The sequence below is a fragment of the Malania oleifera genome, chromosome 10 (genome assembly GCF_029873635.1).
Source record: "Malania oleifera isolate guangnan ecotype guangnan chromosome 10, ASM2987363v1, whole genome shotgun sequence".
NCBI lineage: Eukaryota > Viridiplantae > Streptophyta > Magnoliopsida > Santalales > Ximeniaceae > Malania > Malania oleifera.
The window spans coordinates 3,726,172-3,748,504 of record NC_080426.1 but is presented as its reverse complement, the minus strand read 5'-3'; the positions used below and the strand labels follow the sequence as shown (position 1 = coordinate 3,748,504).

The 22,333-nt window shown below is 34.5% G+C and overlaps 1 protein-coding gene across 1 annotated transcript in view; it reads left to right on the top strand.

The window, feature by feature from the left end:
* The window catches only part of LOC131165950 (uncharacterized), a 36,097-nt gene extending 14,326 nt beyond the window's left edge, over window positions 1–21,771 (top strand). The window contains exons 2-5 of the mRNA XM_058124132.1: window positions 3,012–3,253; window positions 8,902–8,962; window positions 20,864–20,909; window positions 21,502–21,771. Of these exons, the coding sequence (XP_057980115.1) occupies window positions 3,012–3,253; window positions 8,902–8,962; window positions 20,864–20,909; window positions 21,502–21,533 (381 nt within the window). The 3' untranslated portion in view covers window positions 21,534–21,771. The remainder of the gene's footprint in view (window positions 1–3,011; window positions 3,254–8,901; window positions 8,963–20,863; window positions 20,910–21,501) is intronic.
* Window positions 21,772–22,333: the final 562 nt, after the last annotated feature.

The following is a 22,333-nucleotide window of genomic DNA, read 5'->3' as shown; positions in this document are numbered from 1 at the left end:
TTTATGGTTGGATGATTGAGATTTTATACTTATTGTTGCTTAGGTTTCCACTGTGATTGACAGGTGTCCCCGTTACCCATGGGTTCAGGTTGACTTTTCTATTTATTATGTTACATTTTATATTAAGATTTTTGAGGTTATTACAATTAGCCAACCGATCGAACCTATGAAGAAAAGGAAAATTGCCCTAAGTCAGCCAATCGACCCTTTACTCGGCCGATCGAGCCCCTTTAAAATTCAAATTTTCTATGTGAGGTCAGCCGATCGGCGCTAGCATTAGTCGACCAAATCTATAGGGTCTCGATAAATTACAATGCTTAAACATGGTTAAATTTTAATTAAATAAATTTTAAAATACCAATTGTGTCCCCAAACAGTCATATTTTCAAAAATTCTATAAATACCCATTCTATTAGCTTGATTAACAACTTTAATTAGTCAAATTTTTCTCTCAAATTTTTTGGGCAAATTTTTAATCAAGGTTCCCCCATACATTTTCTTTTGCAAAAATCTTTTTGGGAAAAATTTTTACTCTCTCCTTCTTTCTCATAATCATTCCTTGAAATTTTTTTGTATGAGAGCATTTATGTTTGAATTTATTTTCATTGAAAAGCTTTTACTCTTACTGGTTTATTATTTTTGAAAACCATTTTTGAGAATAAGTTTAGAGTTTCTCCGAGCTATTTCCTTGATAAATATTTTTGAGAGAACTTGTTTTAAAACTTTTGAATCTTTGCACATCTATTGCAAGATTCAAATGCTCAAATAGCATTTACCGCACAAATATTTTTGAGCTTAAATCCTAATTTCTCCAAACAAATTTTTATTGCAAAACCTTTATTACAAAACATATTTATCACGTTCAGATCTTTGAAATGCTTTTCTCCATATTTTTAAATCAGAGATCATACATTCCTATTTGTGCAAAAATCACCTTGACAGCAAACACCCTAAGTTCTCCTACATTTTTATTGAAAATTAGTTTTGAGAGAAAATTTTTAATTGGGTCAAATCTTTGAAGTAGTCTTATCATATATATCATTTTCAAAGATTATAAAACTTGTATTGAGAAAACACCCTTACTCTCTTGAGCATATTTTATATCAAACTAGAGTGTATTTTAGAGTTTTTATTGTGTACATTTCTACTTATGTAAGAAACATGTATTTTGTACAAAATGTTTTATGTACTAGTTTGGCTCAGCCTATTGTTTGAGTTGGGAAGTCTCTACCCTGTAAGGGAGACCGGTTTGGTTCAGCCCGGTAGATTGAATTGGGGTGTCTCCACCCCGTAAGGGAGATAAGTTGGGTTCAGTCTGACAATTGAGCTGGGGTATTTCTCACCCCATAAGGAGAGACTATATGTTTGTAGTTTAGCCCTGTAATTGAGCTGAGATATTCCTTGCCCCGTAAGGAAATGTTGTAAATGATTTATACTCTGTCTGTTGAAGAGTACAGAGATAGTGGAATCCTTGGGGGGTATGTCTAAGGCAAAAATGTAGGCTGATTTGACCGAACATCAATAATAAATTGTGTGTGTCTCTCTCTTTATCTCATTTATTTTCAATACTTTAATTTCTATATGTGTATACCTGTCTAGTTACTGTTATAATTATTTGCACGCATACATTTGAATTAAATGAGATATGCTGCACTCGTGTATGTTCGCATTAATTGGTAAATAATTTTACATACACACCTTAATATTTAAATATGATATGATGTGGTATCTGTATGCTAATATTTAATTTTGTTATGAATGCCTTATTGGTTTTAAATAATAGCATACCTGATTAATTGGAGGAATTGAGACTTCTTATAAAGACTCTAAGTTGTGTAACACTGATTGTAATTTTAATTTAACCTATTAATACTGTTATCATTAATATGATTTTTTTTGAGTTTTACCATTTATTATTATTATTGAAAAGTCCATATAAATAACGTATATGATTTGCTGTGTCATAGTAGTATAGGTCTCATAATGCTTTAATGGATCTAAATATTAATAGAAATTTTTGTAATTGATGAATTTCAAGTAGATGAGTTCGTAGATGAAGTATTTCTTACAAGTTTTTTCTTTTTAAATAAAAAATAAAAATAATAATAGACTTTCTCAAAAAACTAATAAAATTCTATGCCAAATTACAAGATAGAAGTTAAATAATATACTTACATTATATTAGATAAATTATGTGGTCAATCACTTAAACTTCAATAAATTACACAAAATAAGTTTGTTTGCTTGTTTGGTAGGTTTTAAAAAACTTTAATGATCCCGCCAGAGCTCTCGTGGGCCACGGCTATAAGCCCAATAACAAATCAACTGGCCCTAATAGAAACCATCAGAATTCCCATGGGCTATGAGTACTAAACTAATAAAATGTTATATAAGGCTATATATTATATATATTACGATTTGATTTGATTTTTAAAATTTTATTGTCCACACCTACTTTGGTTTTGTATACATTATGATTATGTATTTGTCTATTATTTCTGAAGTAATAGCGCTTTGTGCTAACACCTGGCGGCCCAAGCAGTGGTGCGAAGATGTAAAAGGCGGGCATTGTTGGCAAAAGGGCTGGCTGAGGGGTTTTTTTTCGGTCTTTCCTAGGAGTCTGCTGGCACTGAGCATAATTCGATTTTAATCGAATTAATCGACTAAATTCAGTTGGTTTGGTTTGATTAATTTTTAATTTGGTTCGATTTTATAATTTGGTAAATTTAGTTATTCGATTTTCAATTCGGTTATGGAAAAAGTGAATTTCGGTTAACTAATTTAACTGAATTATATAATTAATTAATAATTAAATATATATTATATAATTTAGGTTCCCACAATTTCCTAAATCCATAAAATTCCCAAATTATGTAATTAATTAATTAATAATTAAATATAAATTATTAAAATGATTTTGAAAGGATATAAATTATTCAATCATATTTTGTCCATAATTAATTATAATTTGATTTAGTTTAATATGATTTACCGAATTAATCAAAACTTAGGTTCGATCAGATGCGGGTTCAGTTAAGGAGTGTAATTTGTTCACCCCCTACGTGAGTCCTCCCGCAAGCCCTACGTCGGTTTCGTCTGTCAGGGTGGGGAGGAAGGGTGACGAAGCCAGATGGGGGCTTCAGTCAGAGTTGGCGGGGGGTGGCCAGCGCACTGTCAGAGTGGGAGGAGCACCTTCGGCTTGGGGCGTTGTTCGGGTGCGGGTGTTCTGCTCGCGGGCGTTGTCTCTACAAAGGTAAGTCATACTGTGATTCTTCTTCACTTTGTTGTGAGATTTATTTTCCGTAACATTGGTTCTTATTCGTGTTTGAGCGATTTACATTCCACAAAATTGTGCATAAAATTTGATGTGTGTGGCTGAAACAGTATTCGTTCGCGACTTGATTCGTGTTTTGCCCCGATTTGTTTATTTTCGTCTTTAATTCCTCTATTTTTGTTAGCTGCATTGCTCTCATTTTGAAGTTTCAAACGTTAAGTTTACAATAAGCAGTTCCAGTAATGTTAAAAATTGCTAATCTGTTGTTGGATCAGTATTTTTCCATGGTACTACATATCATGTGTGAGGGTTTGTCGTTTAAGCTTTTTGCTTAAATTTTTTATGTTACGTTAGGTCTATGAATTTGTGAGTCTTCCATGTAATTTGCTACATGTTTGTTGGATATTTTTGCTTGGGGAGGTGTAGTCTATTTAGATTTTGGGAGTCTATATAAAATTATGCCCTTTAACTCTGAAATAAACCCTAAAAATGCCAAAAAAAAAAAAAAGCAGGTTGTGTGGTGTAACACTGTAACTATGTTGATTACTGCTATGTTCCTTGTTCTTCATTGGTGGGGTGTTTGGCAATTTGGAAAATGGACAAAATCAACGAAGAGTCCTGGGTTTTGGCTGTTTGATAAATGCTTTAGATGTGTCTGCTAGAGTTTCTTCAACAAATGCCTTTGATGTGTTTTGCTTTCAGGGAACATTGCTTTGATATTTGAGTCGGCCTTCTTTTGGGAAAACAGTTAATTTGATGTGCAATTTTCTTGAATTAATTTGCAAGCCTGAATATAATTTTGAATTAAATCATAATAAATTCCTAAATTTTTTATAGTGAGGGATTTCTACCCTCATTGCGAGACATTTTTTTATTTTTAATTGGCTAACTATTTAGTTATTTGGGTAATGAAGGAAAGGAGGGGAAAAATTCGAGGTTGTGCTAGCTTGAAATGGAATATCCAATTTCCTTTATCTAGGCTCTTCATATCCTTGAATATTTTTGTGTGTGTTTATATTTACATATATGTTATATATGGATTTAGCTTAAAATTTTTAATATCTTATTATGGCTTATGAATCTATAAATTTTTACTATGTCATCTAACTTTTATATTTACATTCACTATAGCCACCCTAAATCTTTTTTTATATTTCATCATTGGAATTAAAATCTATAAATAATAATAATAATAATAATAATAAAATAAAGGTATAATCAGTGCATTTATTGAGCTTAATATTTACATGCTTAATATTCTCTTTCTTCCATTTATTTCTTTCTTAATATTTCCTATGTGGCATCACCATGTAGCAATTGAGATGCCACATATCGCAGGCCAATTTACTATATGCCTTGATTTTAATCCATTCCAACTCCCTAATGTGCAAATCTATAAAATGAAGAAATGCAAAAAGTTTTAATTACTGAAGCTGGAGGGCTTTATATATATAACATAAGAAAATTCTATTATTTAGCATTTTTTTTATCATTATTTAGTAGCATTGTAGATTAGCTATTCGTCAGACACGCATATATGATACATGTGTAATATTACTTATTTATTTTTATATTATTAATTAATTCTTTCTATTCCTGTTTTTGTCTGTTGTGTAATTAATTGGCATTGCATTATGCATATCAGTATATGTGATATATCTTTATTTTTGTCTGTTGTGTAATTTATATTTATATATATATTTTTTTTGTGCAGTCGAAGTGCTGAAGTTTTTATTCACATGTATCTTGATGAAAGCTTTGTTTACTTTCCCTAAACCCTAGTTTTCATAATTGACTTTACCATTAAGTATTTCACCTTTGCTATTCATAACTACATTTTATGTACAAATAGAGGCTTTCCAGTTATTCAATTATTTTCTTTTGTTTCTTTTAAATGCAGATAGTAAATATATGTATGAGATTAGATAGGACACCTACTCATATACTTTTGTAATTAGGATTATAGCCTTTATTTCTTTTCCCTATTTCATTAATTTATTTATCCTCCAACAAAGGGTTAAACTGAGTATGAAAACTAGGCTTTAGGGAAAGCAAAATGAAGCTTCCATATATGAATAAAAATTCCAGCACTTCATGCCAATTAATTATAGGTGGTGGGATTACCAGCCCAGGTGGAAAGTTTCTATTTTAGTTTAAATATTTAATAGTTAATGAATAAATAAAACTCTTTTTCTGTTTTATTTTTAACATTTTTATTCAAATTATAAATTTAAACAAAAAAATTGTAAGTACTTTATTACATTTGTTCCAACAATTCACAGTATATAACTCATAGCATGATAGGAAGTCAGCATTAGAGATATAGGGAAATTTTAATTAAATTACATAATAGACAAAAACAAGAATAGAAAGAATTAATTAATAATATCATTTTGGATAATATGAGGAGTCAAAAGGTTTACCTTCATTGTGAGGAAGTGCAGTTGGGTTTAAGGAGGAAGTATTTTGAAGATAATCAGGATTCATCTGGTGACAAAATAAAAATAAATTCTTAATAAGTTAATAGAGATTCTAAAGGCGTTTGAAGTGTGGTGGAGCAACCAAGTGTTGAGAGGATTAATATAAGTAAGGATAGTAAGAAATGGGGGAATTTAGAGGATGACAGTGTAGGTAGTAGTGAATTTGAATATGACAAGCGTCTCTACCCCAGACATTTCTTCGAAGAGCTGTGTCTTCCTCTTTTTTTTTCAATGAAATACCCAACTTTATTGATAGTTCTCACTTATGGTGGAGGAAAACCGTGGTTACAAATATGCCACAAGGGATTTACAAAAACCTAACAAAAACCCGCTTAGGCACCAAAAACAAAACAAGCCTAACAAAACCTGAATCTTTAACCAACTAAAACTACCAAAACAAGCCCAAAAGACTTCAAAACAAACAAATACAAATAAAAACAAATTTCCTGCAAACTGAAGACAAAAACCTGCAAAACAAAACCTGAGGAAAACAAAGGAGAGCCATAAGATGACAAATTAAAGACGAAGGCTTGGAATACTCATCTTATCCATACAAATTAGACCTCTCATTTTACTCGGTATCTCATCACCTACAAAATATCTCCTTTTGTTGCCTCCCTCGCCTTGACAAGCCTTGAAATTTGCCACCTGATTACCTTATCTAAATTGGTGTTTTATAGAGAACTAAAGGCCTTGTAACTCCTCCTTTAATAATTCTCAAAAGTCCCATAAGTACCAGGAAGAGCAAATTCCAGAAGTTATCCAACCCACCACCAATTCCGAATCGCTTTCAATACAAATATTCTAATAACCCAACTCTTTACAAAGCCGAACACTACTAATAAGAGCCTGCAATTTCGCTCCATTGTTAGTACTCGACTCAAATTTTTCAAAGAAAGCGGCCTTTAAAATTACTTAAAAAGTCACGGATGATACCATCACCACCACCTCAAGAACCCGAATTTCCTCTACAAAAGCCATCTATGTTTAGTTTCAACCAACCTACAGGGGGTTTTTCCCAAACTACTTTTCGAGAAGTTCTAACCTTTGGAAATATTGTTTTCACTTGGAACTCTTCCTATAAATTCTTATCGATAGCAGGCAGGGATCCTTTCACTCCTTCTGCAATTTTTGCGAGCCAAAACCTCACCGATAACCAAACTGCATCCTTGACTCATACTTATCTTCCATGCGGGTTTTACAACGTCTGAGCCATAGGCTCCAAGAAATTATAGTAGGTAACAAACTGATGATTGTACCTTTGAGGGTTGACTTTTTGGCACATTTGAACCGTCTACTAACATTCACCTCCAAGGTTCATCATCAAAATTTAGGATTTCCAAGACAGATGCTGCTCTCTTCCAAACCATACTTGCGATGGATCCTGTACTCAGTACATGATTGAGAGATTCCTCTTTTTTATCCACGCAGCAATTGCAACAAGAGACCATATCAACTCCCAGCTTCTGCACTCTCTCATCTACAGGAAGACATTGAAACATAGCTTTCCACATACACATGGATACTTTCTTATGTAAAAAGTTATGCCTGACCCACTCCATCCACGGGGACTGCTCCCATTTAATTCTTATCACCTCCCAAGTCGAGGCAGTAGAAAATTTTCCATTGATGGAAGGCTTCCAAATAAATACATCAGGCCCCAATTTGTGCTTTGTAGACGACAGTAAAATCTCATCCATTTTGGGGACCCCTACCAAATTTTTTGGCATATCCGTATCCCAAATCTCAGACTCCCAACAATCTTGAATTTTAAGCTTAGGATGCTGGATCGTGTAAGAACACTCCGCAAGGGGACCACTGCTCAACCACTTATCAAACCAAAAGGTAGCTTTTCCTTGTCTAACCTTTAGATAAACATTCTCATAGACCTCTGGAAAAATCTTTAAGACTGTCTTTCAAAACCGAGAACCCATAGGAGTATAATTGATTGAAGCCATGTGACTTGGTTTAATGTATTTAGTCTAAAAGAATCGGGTCCAAAGGTTATCTACCGTCATCAGTTTCCAAGCAAACTTCATGTGAAAAGATCTTTGAACGTCATTAAGGTCCTTTACGTCAACACCCCCTTCATCTAGGGGTTTATAAACCTTTGACCAAGCACCCCATTTCATTTTCGCCATACTATTACTCTCCCCCCAGAGAAAAGAAGAGAGAATGGAGTTAATATTTCACCACTAAAGGAACTGAGAGAATTGTTAGCGTATGTGTTGCCGTGCATGATAAAACATGCTGAATAAGGATGAGACGACCTCCCTGTGACAGCAACCTCATCTTCCAACTCACCACCTTATTTTGAATTTTTGAGACCAACGGATCAAGCATTCTAGCAGTAAGGCGACTAGAAATCAAAGGAGAGGGAGCTGCCTCTCCCTCCCAATGCTCATCTTATTTGCAACTCGAGTTTCTCCCTTGTTGCCACCATCCCACCAAGACCCTTACAACATCCACCGTTGTGGGACCTCATCCTCTGCCGTTCGAGAAGTCTCAAATCCCTTGATCCCTCTCTCTGATTTGCATGTAAGAGTTTTTACTTCATTAGATCCTCTGCAAAACTCTAATAGGTTTGACATGGAGAATGCCACCACCATCATACTCATAAATGGTGGAGCATTTTGCTTCGTCTTTGGCATAGATCTGTGTGAATGACCCCGTCTAGTTCAAGATCTGCCCGTGCTTGTGAGACTGCAATTGCTGAGGATTTTGGGCTTGATCAGTCTTTTTTCAGAGATCATGTGAACTAGGTTATGGTCTACTGTAGGGATAGCCTTTTGGTCACAAAGGTCAATCCCTGTGGATTTTTTATTTTATTGGGAGAAGCAAGATTTGCCATTACTGTGCTGGGAAATCAAAGGTGAGTGTTTCAACATGTTAACAGAAGAAATTGATTTTCTAGCTCACGTTAGTTCACGGCTGCTAACATGCACCGAGAGGATTTGCAATTTTCCTGCTGAAGAAGGCATTATTTGGTTGAACCTGGTTGCTATATGTTTGTTTGTGGTGACCAGGGCAGTATATCAGTCTAGAATGAGTTAGTGCACCTGGCTTGATTGTAGTGCAAGTTCTGCTCAAGTGTTTTTATTTATTTATTTATTATTGGGCTAATTTCTAACCAATTATTGTTCACAGAGCACTCTTTCATATATCTGATGGTGGACCCAATTGCTTTGAGATTGGCTCAGAAATTATGGTAACTTTTTCTGTCCTAATAATTTAATTGGCAGAGTCAATGTTGTAACCTGGTTAAATTCTAGCCATGTGGTCCATTTTATTTGATGATGTTGCTTGATGGATTTTTTTTTCCCTAGATATATTAAAAAGAAACATGGCACAAATTGATTATGTTTCATTGTTTGGTATCTGTCCCAATGGTATATATATCATGTGGATATTTTCTTGAATGATGTAGAACTTCTTTATTTCAATTTCAATTAGGTATTCCTTGTATTTCTCTTCACATTGATTAAAATACGCAGTTTCTGTAATGGTTATTGTTATGAGGGAGTATCAAAGTATTTCATCAGAATCAGTGACTCCTTATTGTGTAATCCTTTTGTAAAAACAAAGCCTTTTAGGGATCCTTTGGAATCACTTATTTTCTAAGTGTTGAATTGGCTGGAAAACAATCATTTAGTGATATAAGTACCTTCACATCACTCTTTTGCTTCATAGGCCCTTTAAAAAATTCTGGGGCAGGAGGGTGTATAATGAAAAAACTGAGCTGTCTGGATAGAGGGGAACTTCCCTTTATATACCTGCCTTGCCAGCTTTTACAGCTTCACCTCGGTGAGGAGCGGTGTCCTACAAACTACCTAACCAAGTTGAAAAGAAAGACATAATGGGTTTAATTCTTTTTTTTTTTTTTTTTTTTTTTTTGAATTTCTTGTTCAAGTTAAAACTAAGACCAAAGAATAAGCTATAATTTTCACATATATATATATATATATATATGTATGCATGTATATATATTGCCCTAAATATGTTTTAGATTCTAAAACAATTAGGACTAAAAGTTTATGTCAAACCAAACAATGTGCATTATGAGATAACAATTATCACGATTCAGAATGAATGCCATTGGCCAAACACAAATCTGTTCCCATTTATTTTTAATCTGGTCCAATTTTTTATGAAATGGATCTTACAACACACACCTCGAGGATTTTTATTAGGAATTTCTCTCCCTCCCAGTCTTCCAATTTAGCTTGTTTCTTCTTCTTTCCCCATTTCAATTGCTTGCTCAAAGCTCAAGTCAGCTGGAAATTCTGGGGACAGGAGGGTGTATAATTGAAAAACCAAGTCGATGTGGTGTATAATTGAAAAACTGAGTCTATGTCTAGACAGAGGGGAACTTCCCTTTATATACCTGCCTTGCTTGCTTTTGCAGCTTCACCTTGGTGAGCAGTAGTGTCCTACAACCCACCTGACCAAGTTGAAAAGAAAGATATCATGGATTTAATACTTTTTATTTTTAAAAAATTTCTTTTTCAAGTTAAAACTAAGCTCAAAGAATAAACTATAAATTTTTTATATATATATATATATATATATATATATATATATATTACTCTTAATATGTTTTAGTTTCTTAAACAATTAGGATAAATGTTTGTGTCAAACCAAACAATGTGCATTATGAGATAACAATTATCACAATTACTAATGAATGTCGTTCGCCAAGCACAAATCTGTTCCATTTATTTGTAATCTGGTCCAATTTTTTATGAAATGGATCTTACAACACACACCTCAAGGATCATTTATTAGGAGTTTCTCTCCCTCGCAGTCTTCCAATTTAGCTTGTTTCTTCTTCTGATTTTGGGCACTGGGCAGTAGCCTCTGTTTGACCATAAATAAATCAATAAAGACTGGTGTATTATGACAACAGGAAGATGCACAAGATCAATCAATACTCAAAAGTTCTCAAATCATCTATATCTATATCTATATAATGTTGGCACTACTGATCAATGCATATAATGTTTGCAGTTTATGTTTCACATATAGCTATCTGACAAGGGGAAAAAAATTACACTATTCAGAATCCAATCCAAAACTTAACTATTTACTGATGGGTTGCTAAATTGGTTGGTTGCAGCTTCTTTCCCCATTTCAATCCCTTGCCTTGTCCTGTACTTGTATCTGTTTGTTGAATACAGAAACCCACAGAAATTGATCAAACTCAGAAATGTAAGCAACCAATAAAAATAAATAAATAAATGAATTTGCCTGTATTTTCGTTTTGGGAGAGCCAGGATGGCCTCCTATCCCCTGGGGTTCCCTGTGATGTATTTAACAATGCTGTTCAATATTGTGGCTGCAAAGCAACCCAAACCACCAGACACGGCAGCAAAAGCAGACCCTTTGCTACTCACAGCATCAGGGGCCTCCTTATATAAGACTCCAATAGTCCCATAATGCAGAAAAGTTAAGCTATACCAATCAAGCAGTACTGGATCAACAGCCACTAGGCACTTAACTCCGGCACGGGATTAAGAAAACTAGCCTCATACCTGTGCTCTAGTGCGTAGTTTCTTCTGTACCTCTCTAAAACTCCAGCCCATGCCATGTACAGGATTGAAATTGCCAAACAAATGCCCACCCTTATGTAATATCTCATAAAACCTTTTATGGGCATTACAGAAATCAAACATTTTTTACAGACATTTTCTGTATGAACCGGAAAATTGCTTCATAATGGTTTTAGTCACATCAATGTATGATACTCTTATAAAGGCTGTTATGGCTGTTTTTTTGATGATTTTTATAATGAAGTGATTAATTTTGTTTTTTGTTTCCCAAGCGCTTTCAATTAAAATCCCATTGTTGTTGTTGTTGTTGTATTGGGTGAATCATAAGAATTTTAGTTTGAGTTGCTTAGTTACTAATATCTCATAATGGACATATGACAAAACCATAATAACATGTATTGGGCACTACAGAAACATAGCATTTTGTAATAGACTTCTTGTTCATGAATATTGCTGGGACCCTGTATTCGGCGGGCCAGCCTTTGTTGATTTTAGGAGTTGCAGAACTAACATTTATAATGTCCACCTACTTGTACAATTTTAGCAAAGGACAGACAGAGTTGGGTTGTGACTTGTTCATAGCTTGGGCTGAGCGGTAGGGGAGTTAGTCCTGTTAGTTCCCTCCCTCCCTTGATTATCAATGTCTTTAGTTTTTAACTAGAAGATGTTTTTATATTTTTTTCTCTTTATTTAGTTACTCGTCGATTTATTTATTTATTTACTAAGTTTGTGTCTGGACAGCTCTCCTCTTGCTTATTTCCTGCAATATTCATTGCTTGCACGATGATTACTATGGAATACTTAATATATATTAGTTATGAGATATTTTACATGACAGTTATAAGTTGCTGTGGAATACTTAATATTTTCCTGTATTGTCATTAGATTCACTGCTTAGCCGATGCTATACATAAATATTTAGGAAATAAAAAATGGATTCCAAAGTGGGGAATCGCCTTTCTCCTTGTATTTGATTTTTCTTTTTATGCCTTAATCCATCAAGTATTACATGACCTTGTTAAAAATTTAATCCTTAGGTCATCAGCCTGTTGCTTTGTGTGGCTTCAAATATTCCTACAAAGATTGACCTTAAAATGGACAACCAAAGTTATGAAGATTTCTTCTTCCTTCAAAACAAACAAATAAACTAAGAAATAAAGAAAGGGATGACATTCTTCATCCTATCTAGGTTTGGCAGCTTTGCAAAGTAAAATGTGTCTTTGCAAAGTAAAATGAATTAAATTTGTTTTTTGTGCCCCTCTCCAGTTCAAAAAGAATTTGTGGAGTGAATTATACGTTGTCCATAAAGAAAAAAAAGTAAAAAAGGGACAGGTTCTGCTTGCACTTGTTTCATTGGCTTGTTTACTGCTTTAAAGCTCATTACGTAGGTCCCCGCTTGCTCGATACTTTTCAATCTGTCGACTTTGGTTATTTTTAATCCTCAAGTTTTAAAAGCTCATCTTTGAAGGGCATTTTTCGTGAATAAAGGTCATTTATTTATAATGTTGTTCCCCTTTTTACTCTTCCCTATTATGATGGACTTTGAATTCTAATTTTTGTAAAGTTGACATTACCTTGAATTTGAAACACAATTTGATCATTCATTCCTTTTTGGAGGCGTTTGCTTGTACCTGTGGGGAAAACCAAATACTGCTAATATGCTGCATATTGTCCATTTGGGTATTCCTTTTGCAGGTGTTTGCCTGTACCTATGGGGAAAACCAAATGACTTTTGGTTATTCATTTTGCAGTTTTAATGTTATTTTTCTGTATTGTTTTCACCAATTATGGCAGCATCAATCTAAAAAGTATCATTGATTCTAACAAAGAGACCTTTTGAAATTATTTGAACCGTGTTTTTAATAATCTTACCAATCTGAAATTTCAGCTTCTACAGCCCTGATACTCATACTTAGCACTTAGTTTTTTTCTCAAGGTGGGAAACAAATCTAGTCTAATTCATTAGCCCAAAGCATTCTAAATTTCTAATTGGGTCAATGTTTACTACCTATTGATCTGAACCATTGATGAAGGCAATTAACCTTTTAGGAAATTTTTCAACCAGTGATCTGCCTTTTGTTTAAATATGCTTGTGCATAAAGTAATTCACAGTTATATTTGCATGCACTAGCATGTGTTCATTGGATGTCCTGCTACCCATTTGAATTGATGGGAAATCTGATGTGTTTAAACTTTTGGCAATTATCGAGTATCAGTGGTTTCAAATTTAATGCAAACAAGGGCTTGTTCTTTTCCCGTAAGGCACTAAGGCGCTGATTTAACATAAAGTACTTAGTTATTTTTGTATTTATTTTTAGTTGGAGGTAGATTAAAGTTTGATTTATGTTCTCTTCATCGTAGTCTTTGTTCTCTTTTGTTGGGGTACATAAGCATGTGTGCTATTTTTTTTCCTTTCTGACTCATTCCTTGCATTAGCGATTTCATATTTGCAGATTATCAAAGTGGCTTTCCATAGAATTAATAATCTTCCATAGTTCAAAGTTTGACACTTTGAACAAAAATGAGTTTGTGCTAGTAGATTCTTAATTATTTTGAATAACTTTTTCTCATCTTGTTGTGAATCTTTTTTAGGTTAATATAACTGTTAGAGGTTATATATGTATTTTAGTATTTTTATTATTGAGTGTGTTAGTATGTTAATTAGGGAGAGTTAGTAAGGGTATTATTGTCATTAGAATATATTTAATTTGTATTATAAATAGAGGAAGAGACCTATCTTCAAGTTAGGCCATTCATTTATGTTCATTTCTGTTAAGGGTTTGTGAAGACTTCTTTGTGAGTTTTTTCGGACATGGCAGCGTTTGTATGTTCAGTTGTGAGGTTGTGGAGTGCCATATCCTTCAGTCAGTTGTTCACCTTGTCCGTGGTTGTGTTGATGCTTTACATAGTTTGTGATTGTCCTGATTATTGATTGTTCTTCTTGTTTTTGGTGTGGTTGCTGATTTGTGAGTGCTGTGGCAGTGCTATATCCGTTGGTGAGTTTTTCACCTTGTCTGGTGTTGTGTCGGTGCTTCACATAGTTTGTGATTGTCCTGAGTAGTTTTAATTGTTTTTCTTGTTTTTGGCGTGATTATTGATTTGTAAGTGGTGGGATGGAATCTATGAATCCCAAATTTGTTTTTTTCCTACATTGCTGCCACAAAAAAACGATTCAAAAGTTGGATGGTAAGAACCATGTTCAATGGTCTAAAGCTTTTCAGATTTATTTAGGAGGATTAGGGAAATCAAACCACTTGCTCCAATTTGATTCTTCTGATGAGAATAGAAGATGTGTGGGTTTAGGAAGATGCCTTGATTGTTTCTCTTTTATGGAATTTGATGGAGCCATAGATTGCACGGATGTGTATGCATCTAGATATGTGCAAGGAGATTTGGGATTATATCAAACTTCTACACTCCAATAACTTTACACGTATGTATGATTTATCCCAGGAATACTTTCAATTACAACAAGGAGACTGGAGCATTGCAGATTATTTTGGAGAGATGAAGCGTATTCATGAGGAGCTTGACGTCATGCAACCTATAACTGCCGATGTTCGTGAGATGCAGAAGTAGAGGGAGCATATGACAATTCTTCGTGTTCTAGTAGGCTTAAGGCTTGAGTTTGAGTCAGTTCGGTCTTAGATACTTGGTAGTGCCGAGCTGCCGTCATTTGCCGATGTTTATTCTCGTGTCCTTCGTGCTTCCTTTAGCACGCATTCTCCTACTCTTGCATATGGCTTTGAGAGGACAACCTTCATTACACAAGGTGATTCTAGTACTCTACCAAATAACCGCAAAAGTTATCACGGCGGTTCAAGTGGTCGTAGTGGTAGAGATGGACAAGGCAGAGATACTCCTTGCAAGTGCACTCATTGTGGACGGAATAATCATACCATTGAGTAGTGTTGGGATCTTCAGCAGACCTTCACATGTTGCTAATGCAGCCACCATTGATTCCTCACCTTTGGGGTCGAGGGGGGGAGGGGGCGGGGGGCGGGGCAACGTACTGTATCTATATTAGAGGAAGAGTATTCCAAGTTTCAGCAATATCAAGCGTCACAGCAAGCTCCTCTTCCCATTGCATCTCTTGCCCAAATAGGTAATCTCATAGTATGCCTGTTAGTCAGTACTCCTCGTCCTAGTCCTTCGGTCATAGACTCTGCTGCCACTGATCATATTACAGTTATACCTTGCTTTTTCTTCACTTTTCAATATCCTGCAAATTTACCTTGTGTTAATCTTGCTGATGGATCTACGACTGCAGTCAAGGGAATTGGGACTGTAAATCCCACTTTTTCTATTTTTATTCCTTCGAGTTTACATATTCCCAAATTTCCTTTCAACCTTATGTCCGGTAGCAAAGTTACTAAATCCATGAATTTTTCAATGACATTCTTCTTTGATTTTATGGTTATTTAGGATTTGAAGGAGGAAGACGATTGACGGAGGGCGTGAAGTTGGTGGACTCTATCACTTTAAGCCACTATCTCCTTCTACTGCCTACACTGCTGCTGCCACATGTTTTCAAATTCATTGTTGCTTGAGTCATCCTTCATTGGAAAAGTTAAAATGTCTTGTTCTTAGTTTGAGTTTTGTGTCTAGTTTCGATTGGGAGCCTTGTCAGTTGGGAAAGCACCATCGTGTTTCTTTTGCTTCCCTAATCAATAAATGGGCTACAAGCTCATGCAGATGTCTGGGGTCCTAGTAGGGTCGTGTCTAAGTTGGGTTTTCGGTACTTTATAACCTTTGTGGATGATTATTCAAGAATGACTTAGTTATATTAATAAAAGATCGTTCTGAGTTATTTCATGTATTTTGTGCCTTTTGTTTTGAAATAAACACTCAATTTGGTTTGCCAGTTAGAATACTTCGAAGTGATAATGCTAAAGAGTTTTTCAGTGCACAATTCACTACATATATGACTCAATTTGGTATTGTTCCCCAATCATCTTATGCCCACACTCAACAAAATGGGGTTGTAGAGTAGAAAAATAGATATCTTCTTGAAATTACTTGCACCTTACTTTATCAAATGCATTTACCTAAAGTGTTTTGGAGTGATGTTGTACTTACTGCTTTTATCTCATCAATAGAATGCCATCCTGCATTCTTAGTGGCAAAATTTCTTACTCCATTCTATTTCCTAATTCACCTTTATTTTCTCTTACTTGTATATTTGGGGGTGTGTCCCTTGTTCATCAAGTAACTGCTCGGGTGGATAAGTTGGATCCTCGTGCTATAAAATGTGTCTTTTTGGGCTACTCATATACTCAAAAGGGATATCGTTGTTATAGTCCTATGCTACATCTCTTCTTTGTTTCTGCTGATGTTTCCTTCTTTAAGTTTGCACATTACTACACCTAATTACTTAGTGCTTCTAAGCTCAATGAGTCTCTTCCTTTGCCTAATCTTCCATATTCTACGTTGCTATCCTTGCCCAACCAACCATCTGAGTCTCCATGTAGTTTGAGTTATTCTCATCGTCTTGATCATCCTAATTTGCAGGTGTATTCATGATGGTGGTGCCAAGGAGGAGAGTCCCCTTTAGCTTCTACTACCATGCCTTTGGTTTCCCAGTCTGATGATCATACTTCCCATGATGTTGACCCTCCTATTGCTGTTCGGAGGGGTAAACACACATGTACTCAACATGTTATTTCCAATTATGTTTCTTATGACTCCTTATCACCCTCCTATTATTGTTTTGTTATTGTTCTATCATCTACTACCCTTCTTAAATTTGTCTTGGAAGCCTTAGCCCATTCTAGGTGGAGGGATGCTATGGTTGAAGAGATGAACGCTTTACATGATAATGGTACTTGGGATTTGGTACCTCTTCCTCTTGACAAGTCTATGGTTGGTTGGCGCTGGGTTTACACTATGAAAGTCAACCCTGATGGTTTTGTGGCTCGTCTAAAGGCCCGTCTTGTTGCTAAGGGATATACTTAAGTGTATGGTTTGGATTATTCTAATATTTTTTCTTCAGTTGCCAAACTTACATTAGTACATCTATTTTTCTCCTTGGCACATTAGTACATCTATTTTTCTCCTTGGCTACTACTTGTCACTAGACTCTGCATGAGCTAGATGTGAAAAATGCCTTCTTGCATGGTGACCTTGAGGAGGAGATTTCTATGGAGCAACCACTTGGGTTTGTTGCTCAGGGGGAGTTAGGCTTAGTGTGTCGGCTCAAGAAGACTTTATATGGTTTAAAACAGTCTCCCAGAGTATGGTTTGGTTGTTTCAGTGTAGTAGTACTAATGGGGATCAACATGCACTTCGAGTATCTTTCACGGATATTGTGACACGTGGACGACCGCCCGAAGTCCACCATTAGATGTGAACTTTATTTGCAGTAATTGCAGACTTTATGCAGTTGAGACTTTAGCTGCAGCAATTGCAGAATTTATGCAATTGAAGACTTTAGTTGCAGCAATTGTAGACTTTATGCAATTGAGTTGCAGCAATTGAAGCTTCTCTTGGCATCTAAGAGGATGACAACTTGCAAGTCAAAGTGTCTTGCCATCTTTATTTTACTTTTGTAAATCTCTATGAAGTCATGTGCATGCTCATGTAAGGTTATAAATATGCCATCACTTGTATTATAAAGATAATTGCATTATCAATTAAAAAGAAGCCTTTGCTTAGACTTGTGAATCTTGTTCCTTTCCTTGTGAGTGAATAGTGTGAGGATATGTTCCGTCTCCCCGGAGATTGAGTGGTGAGAGACCACGAGAACATCAACGTCATCATCAGCACTACACACCTACTTCTCTTTCATAGCCCACAGCCACAACTTTCCTAAAGATTCCGAAAGATCAACAAGCTTGTTCATGGTGTGAATCGAGGACTATTGTGTCTTGGTGTTTGTCATTCCGAATCTTTGGTAAGCTCATTTCAATTCCTTGTTTGTGACCATCTAAGACAGCCCCTAAAGGTACCTTGTAAGCCTTGAAACTCTACCCAAATACTTGATTGAAAAACTTTATTCATTCTCTTTGAATCTTCCTAGATTTTCAGCATGAACATGCTTTCTAGTACCGTGTTTAGGGATATTTTATTTGTATGCTTGGACTTGTGATCAAAGACTTTTAATATAACATGTCTTAAGTGGATTACTTGAATGAAATGATCAACTAAGGGTTTCTAACTAAATCATATACGTTTTCAAAATCTCAACAACTTGTGATCATTAGAATATGTTTGTGATGTTCATGCTTAGTTGATTCAATTCTTCCCATAGATTGTGATATTGTGTGTGTGCTACAAAGAGGGTCAACGGTAGGATTAGGGCTACTTAGAACTGTCCTACATCAAGTACTTGAGTTTGGTCTTCGATAGTGTGCTTTGGATCATTCCGTGTTTTATCGTCATACTTTATTGGGTAGGATCCTTCGTATTGTTTATGTGGATGATATTGTTATTACATGTGATGATGATAAAGGTATTAAGAGTCCTAAACTTTTTCTACAGACTAAGTTTCAAACCAAAGATTTGGAACGGTTGAAATACTTCTTGTGTATAGAAGTAGATCTCGTATCGGAACTGTTGTGTCACAGAGGAAGTATGTTCTTGGTTTGTTGGATGAAACTGGCTTGTTGGGAATTAAACCGGTTGATACACCCATGGATCCAAACAAAAAGTTTATATCGGATATGGGTGATTTGCTACCTAATCCTGGACAATACTAGGGACTTATTGGAAAGTTGAATTATCTCATAGTTACTTAGCTGGATATATCTTTTGCAACAAGTGCTGAGAGTCAATTTCTAGATTCTTCAAAGACAAGTCATTGGGATGTAGTAATTCACATCTTGAAATATTTCAAAGGTGCACCTAGGAGAGTTCTTTTATATCTTGATTAGGGTCATACTTATATCCATAAATACACAGATGCAGATTGGGCTGGATCACCTTTCGGGCAGAGATCCACTACCGGTTATTGTATCTTCGTTGGTGATAATTTGATTTCTTGGAAAAGTAAGAAACAAACTATCGTGGTAAGGTCAAGTGTTGAATCCGAATATAGAGCTATGGCTCACACTACATGTGAACTTGTCTGGTTGAAGATAATGTTGAAAGAGTTGAGTTTTTTGCTGTCTCAGCCTATGAAGTTTATGTGTGATAATCAAGTTGCTTTTTGTATTGCCTTCAACTCAATCTTTCATGAGCGAACGAAATACATTGAAGTTGATTGTCACTTTGTTCAAGAGAAAATTGTACAAGAGCTCATTACAACCGCTTATGTGAAGTTGGATATGCAACTTGCTGATTTGTTTACAAAGCATTTTTGGGGAGGGGGGGGGGGGGTGGTGCTCGTGTTAAATTCATTTATAACAAGCAAGGAGCATATGACATTTATGCTCTAGCTTGAGGGTGAGTGTTGAAGGTTATGTATGTCTTTCAGTATTATTATTATTATTGAGTGTGTTAGTATGTTAATTAGTGAGAATTAGTAAGGTCATTATTGTCATTAGAATGTATTTAATTTGGTATTATAAATAGAGGAAGAGACCTATCTTCAAGTCAGGTCATTCATTTTAATCAAATCTTAACACATTGATACTAATTTTATTATCCAATTATTCTTTTGCAGAGTCTTGATACACATGCTTGATGGTAATGGTGGTCATTGAGACATGTAATCAAAGTTTGCTTTTGTATTTTGTTGATTGTTAAACTATACATTTATCTAGAGGTTATGGATCTTTTTTAGTTGCAAAATTGTGCATTAACTTTGTATGTATTTTTAGATGAATGAGATAACTTAAGAATTATGGTTTAATTTTATTTGCATGGATGTATTGTGAAAATTATAAATTATATTACATGCACCTGTAAATTCATCCAAAATAAAAAAAAACAGAATTATAACTAGCATATTATAAATGACCAATAAATACCATCACTAATAATTGTTATCAAGAATAATTATTAGTGATTCATCAAATTCGTCACTAATGATTATTATTAGTGACAGTTGTGAAACCGTCGCTAATATTCATTGTAATAGTTACCAGTGACCCACCTGAACTATCACTAAATATTCATAGTAATCATTACTGGGTCACCTGAACTATCACTAATAGTAGGTGTTGGTGATGAACTTATTCCATCCCTAATACGTTGTCTTATTAGTGATTGTTCTACATTAGATAGTGATTAATAGCGCTGATTGTATATTCGTCACTAGTGATGATTTGTGATCCATCACTAATCATTATTAGTGGCGGCTTTATTAGTGGCGGTTTTTACAGACCAAAAACCGTCACTAATAATTATTAGTGATGGATCTTGATTTTGGCATTCCTTGAAGCAAATTGCATTTAAAAAAATATATGTGTACTTGATGAAATTTGTTTCTTTCTTAAATGCTTCATTAGAATATGCTTTCGTTTTACTTGAAAACTGAAATACTTAGACACATGTTTAGCAAATAAATGTTTGTTTTTGTGTGACTAAGCCTTTCATTTTCACAAAAAGTTTTCAATTATTAATATAGGCTTCCTATATACACACTAATTGGTTTTTTGTTTTCTTTGCTTCCTTTTCAGAGACTTTTTCAACCTTCTCAATTGTATATTGGAACCAGCTTAATAGGTAGTTATTTTGTGTTGCATATATTTATCTTGAACATTTGTTTTTACAACTATGTATGCATTGTGTACATGCTTTGGAGTGAAGAGGAGTGGTTATTTGTATGTAAGTTGACAACATTTAAAATAAAATGATGAAATTGCAATGTGATGGATCATTAAGGTTTTATTGTTGGATGACTCAGATCAATAGAATTGGATGTATACTATACAAATAAAAGGATAGCGTAGGCTTGACTGTTTGCTGCTGATGTTGCATTCTTTATGAAAAATTGCAGTCATTTTTCTTTCTCTAAATTCTTTGCTTCATAGTTAGATATTGGGACTTCCGCATGCATTTGTAGTGCCTCTTTTGTTGTTGTTTTTTTTAATCTTCATAACGCACAGTTCAATTTTTGTATGAACATGAACTAATCAGGTATCAGTTTTTTAATGCTCTATGGGTGCATTTTTTAAAACTTGAACAGGTTGTTTTTCCGTTAGTTTTTATTTTTATTTTTTAAATTTATTTATTTATTTATTAGTTTTTTAATAATTTTTTTCCCAAAAGCCTACTTTATTTTGCTTCCATTGATTGTTATTATTTTTTTTTATAGGAGAGTTCCCTGCATGCTACTATATACTTTAGACGGTAAGTTGATAGAATGGCAATGATGTAGGTATGTACTCTGTTAGTAATGCCCGTTTGATGGATTTTGATTATATGTTTTCTAAGGCTTAGAATTTACTAATTCATCATGTTGTTTGATATAGTCAATGACCATTTGTTATGTTGGTTTCTGTTTTAAATTCCGTTTTCTGTTTATAGTAAAAATAACTTATCAAAAGATATATTTATCATGAATTCAAGAAAGATGTTATTTTTATTTTTTGAGTCATTTATGATCCCCTGTTGCCCAGTTACAGTTATTTCAGCAGAATGTGCTATTCTGTGCAGGCTCAACCCACAACAATCAAAATGGATTTAAAGAGAATAAAAGTATCTCCTTAAGAGACTTGAATCATGGTAACATGCCTTTTTTAGCTGAAGGCTATCTAGAGGAATGATTTGTGCAAAAAAATTCTTATTTTACACTTCTAATTTTCAAAAGGAGTACAAGTTTTTAAATTTTTCCAACATTTGTATAGAAAAGAAGGGGTTACCCCATTTATAGCCAAAAACCCAACATGCTCTTTGTGCTAATGAATCACTAGAAAAATTATAAGACTTTCAAGGAAAATGGTATATCTGATCTTGGTGCTAAACGCTCTTTAGTTGCTATACTTTAGTCAAATTTAAAATAATAATATATTTTGACCATGTCAATTTTCATGTTGCATTCTGAATGTGTATCAGTTAAATTTTCATCCAAATTGTATTTAGCAATGTTAAAGAAATTGCTGATGTGGAAAGGCTTGTCTTTATGATTTAAAAAAAAAATTAACCTT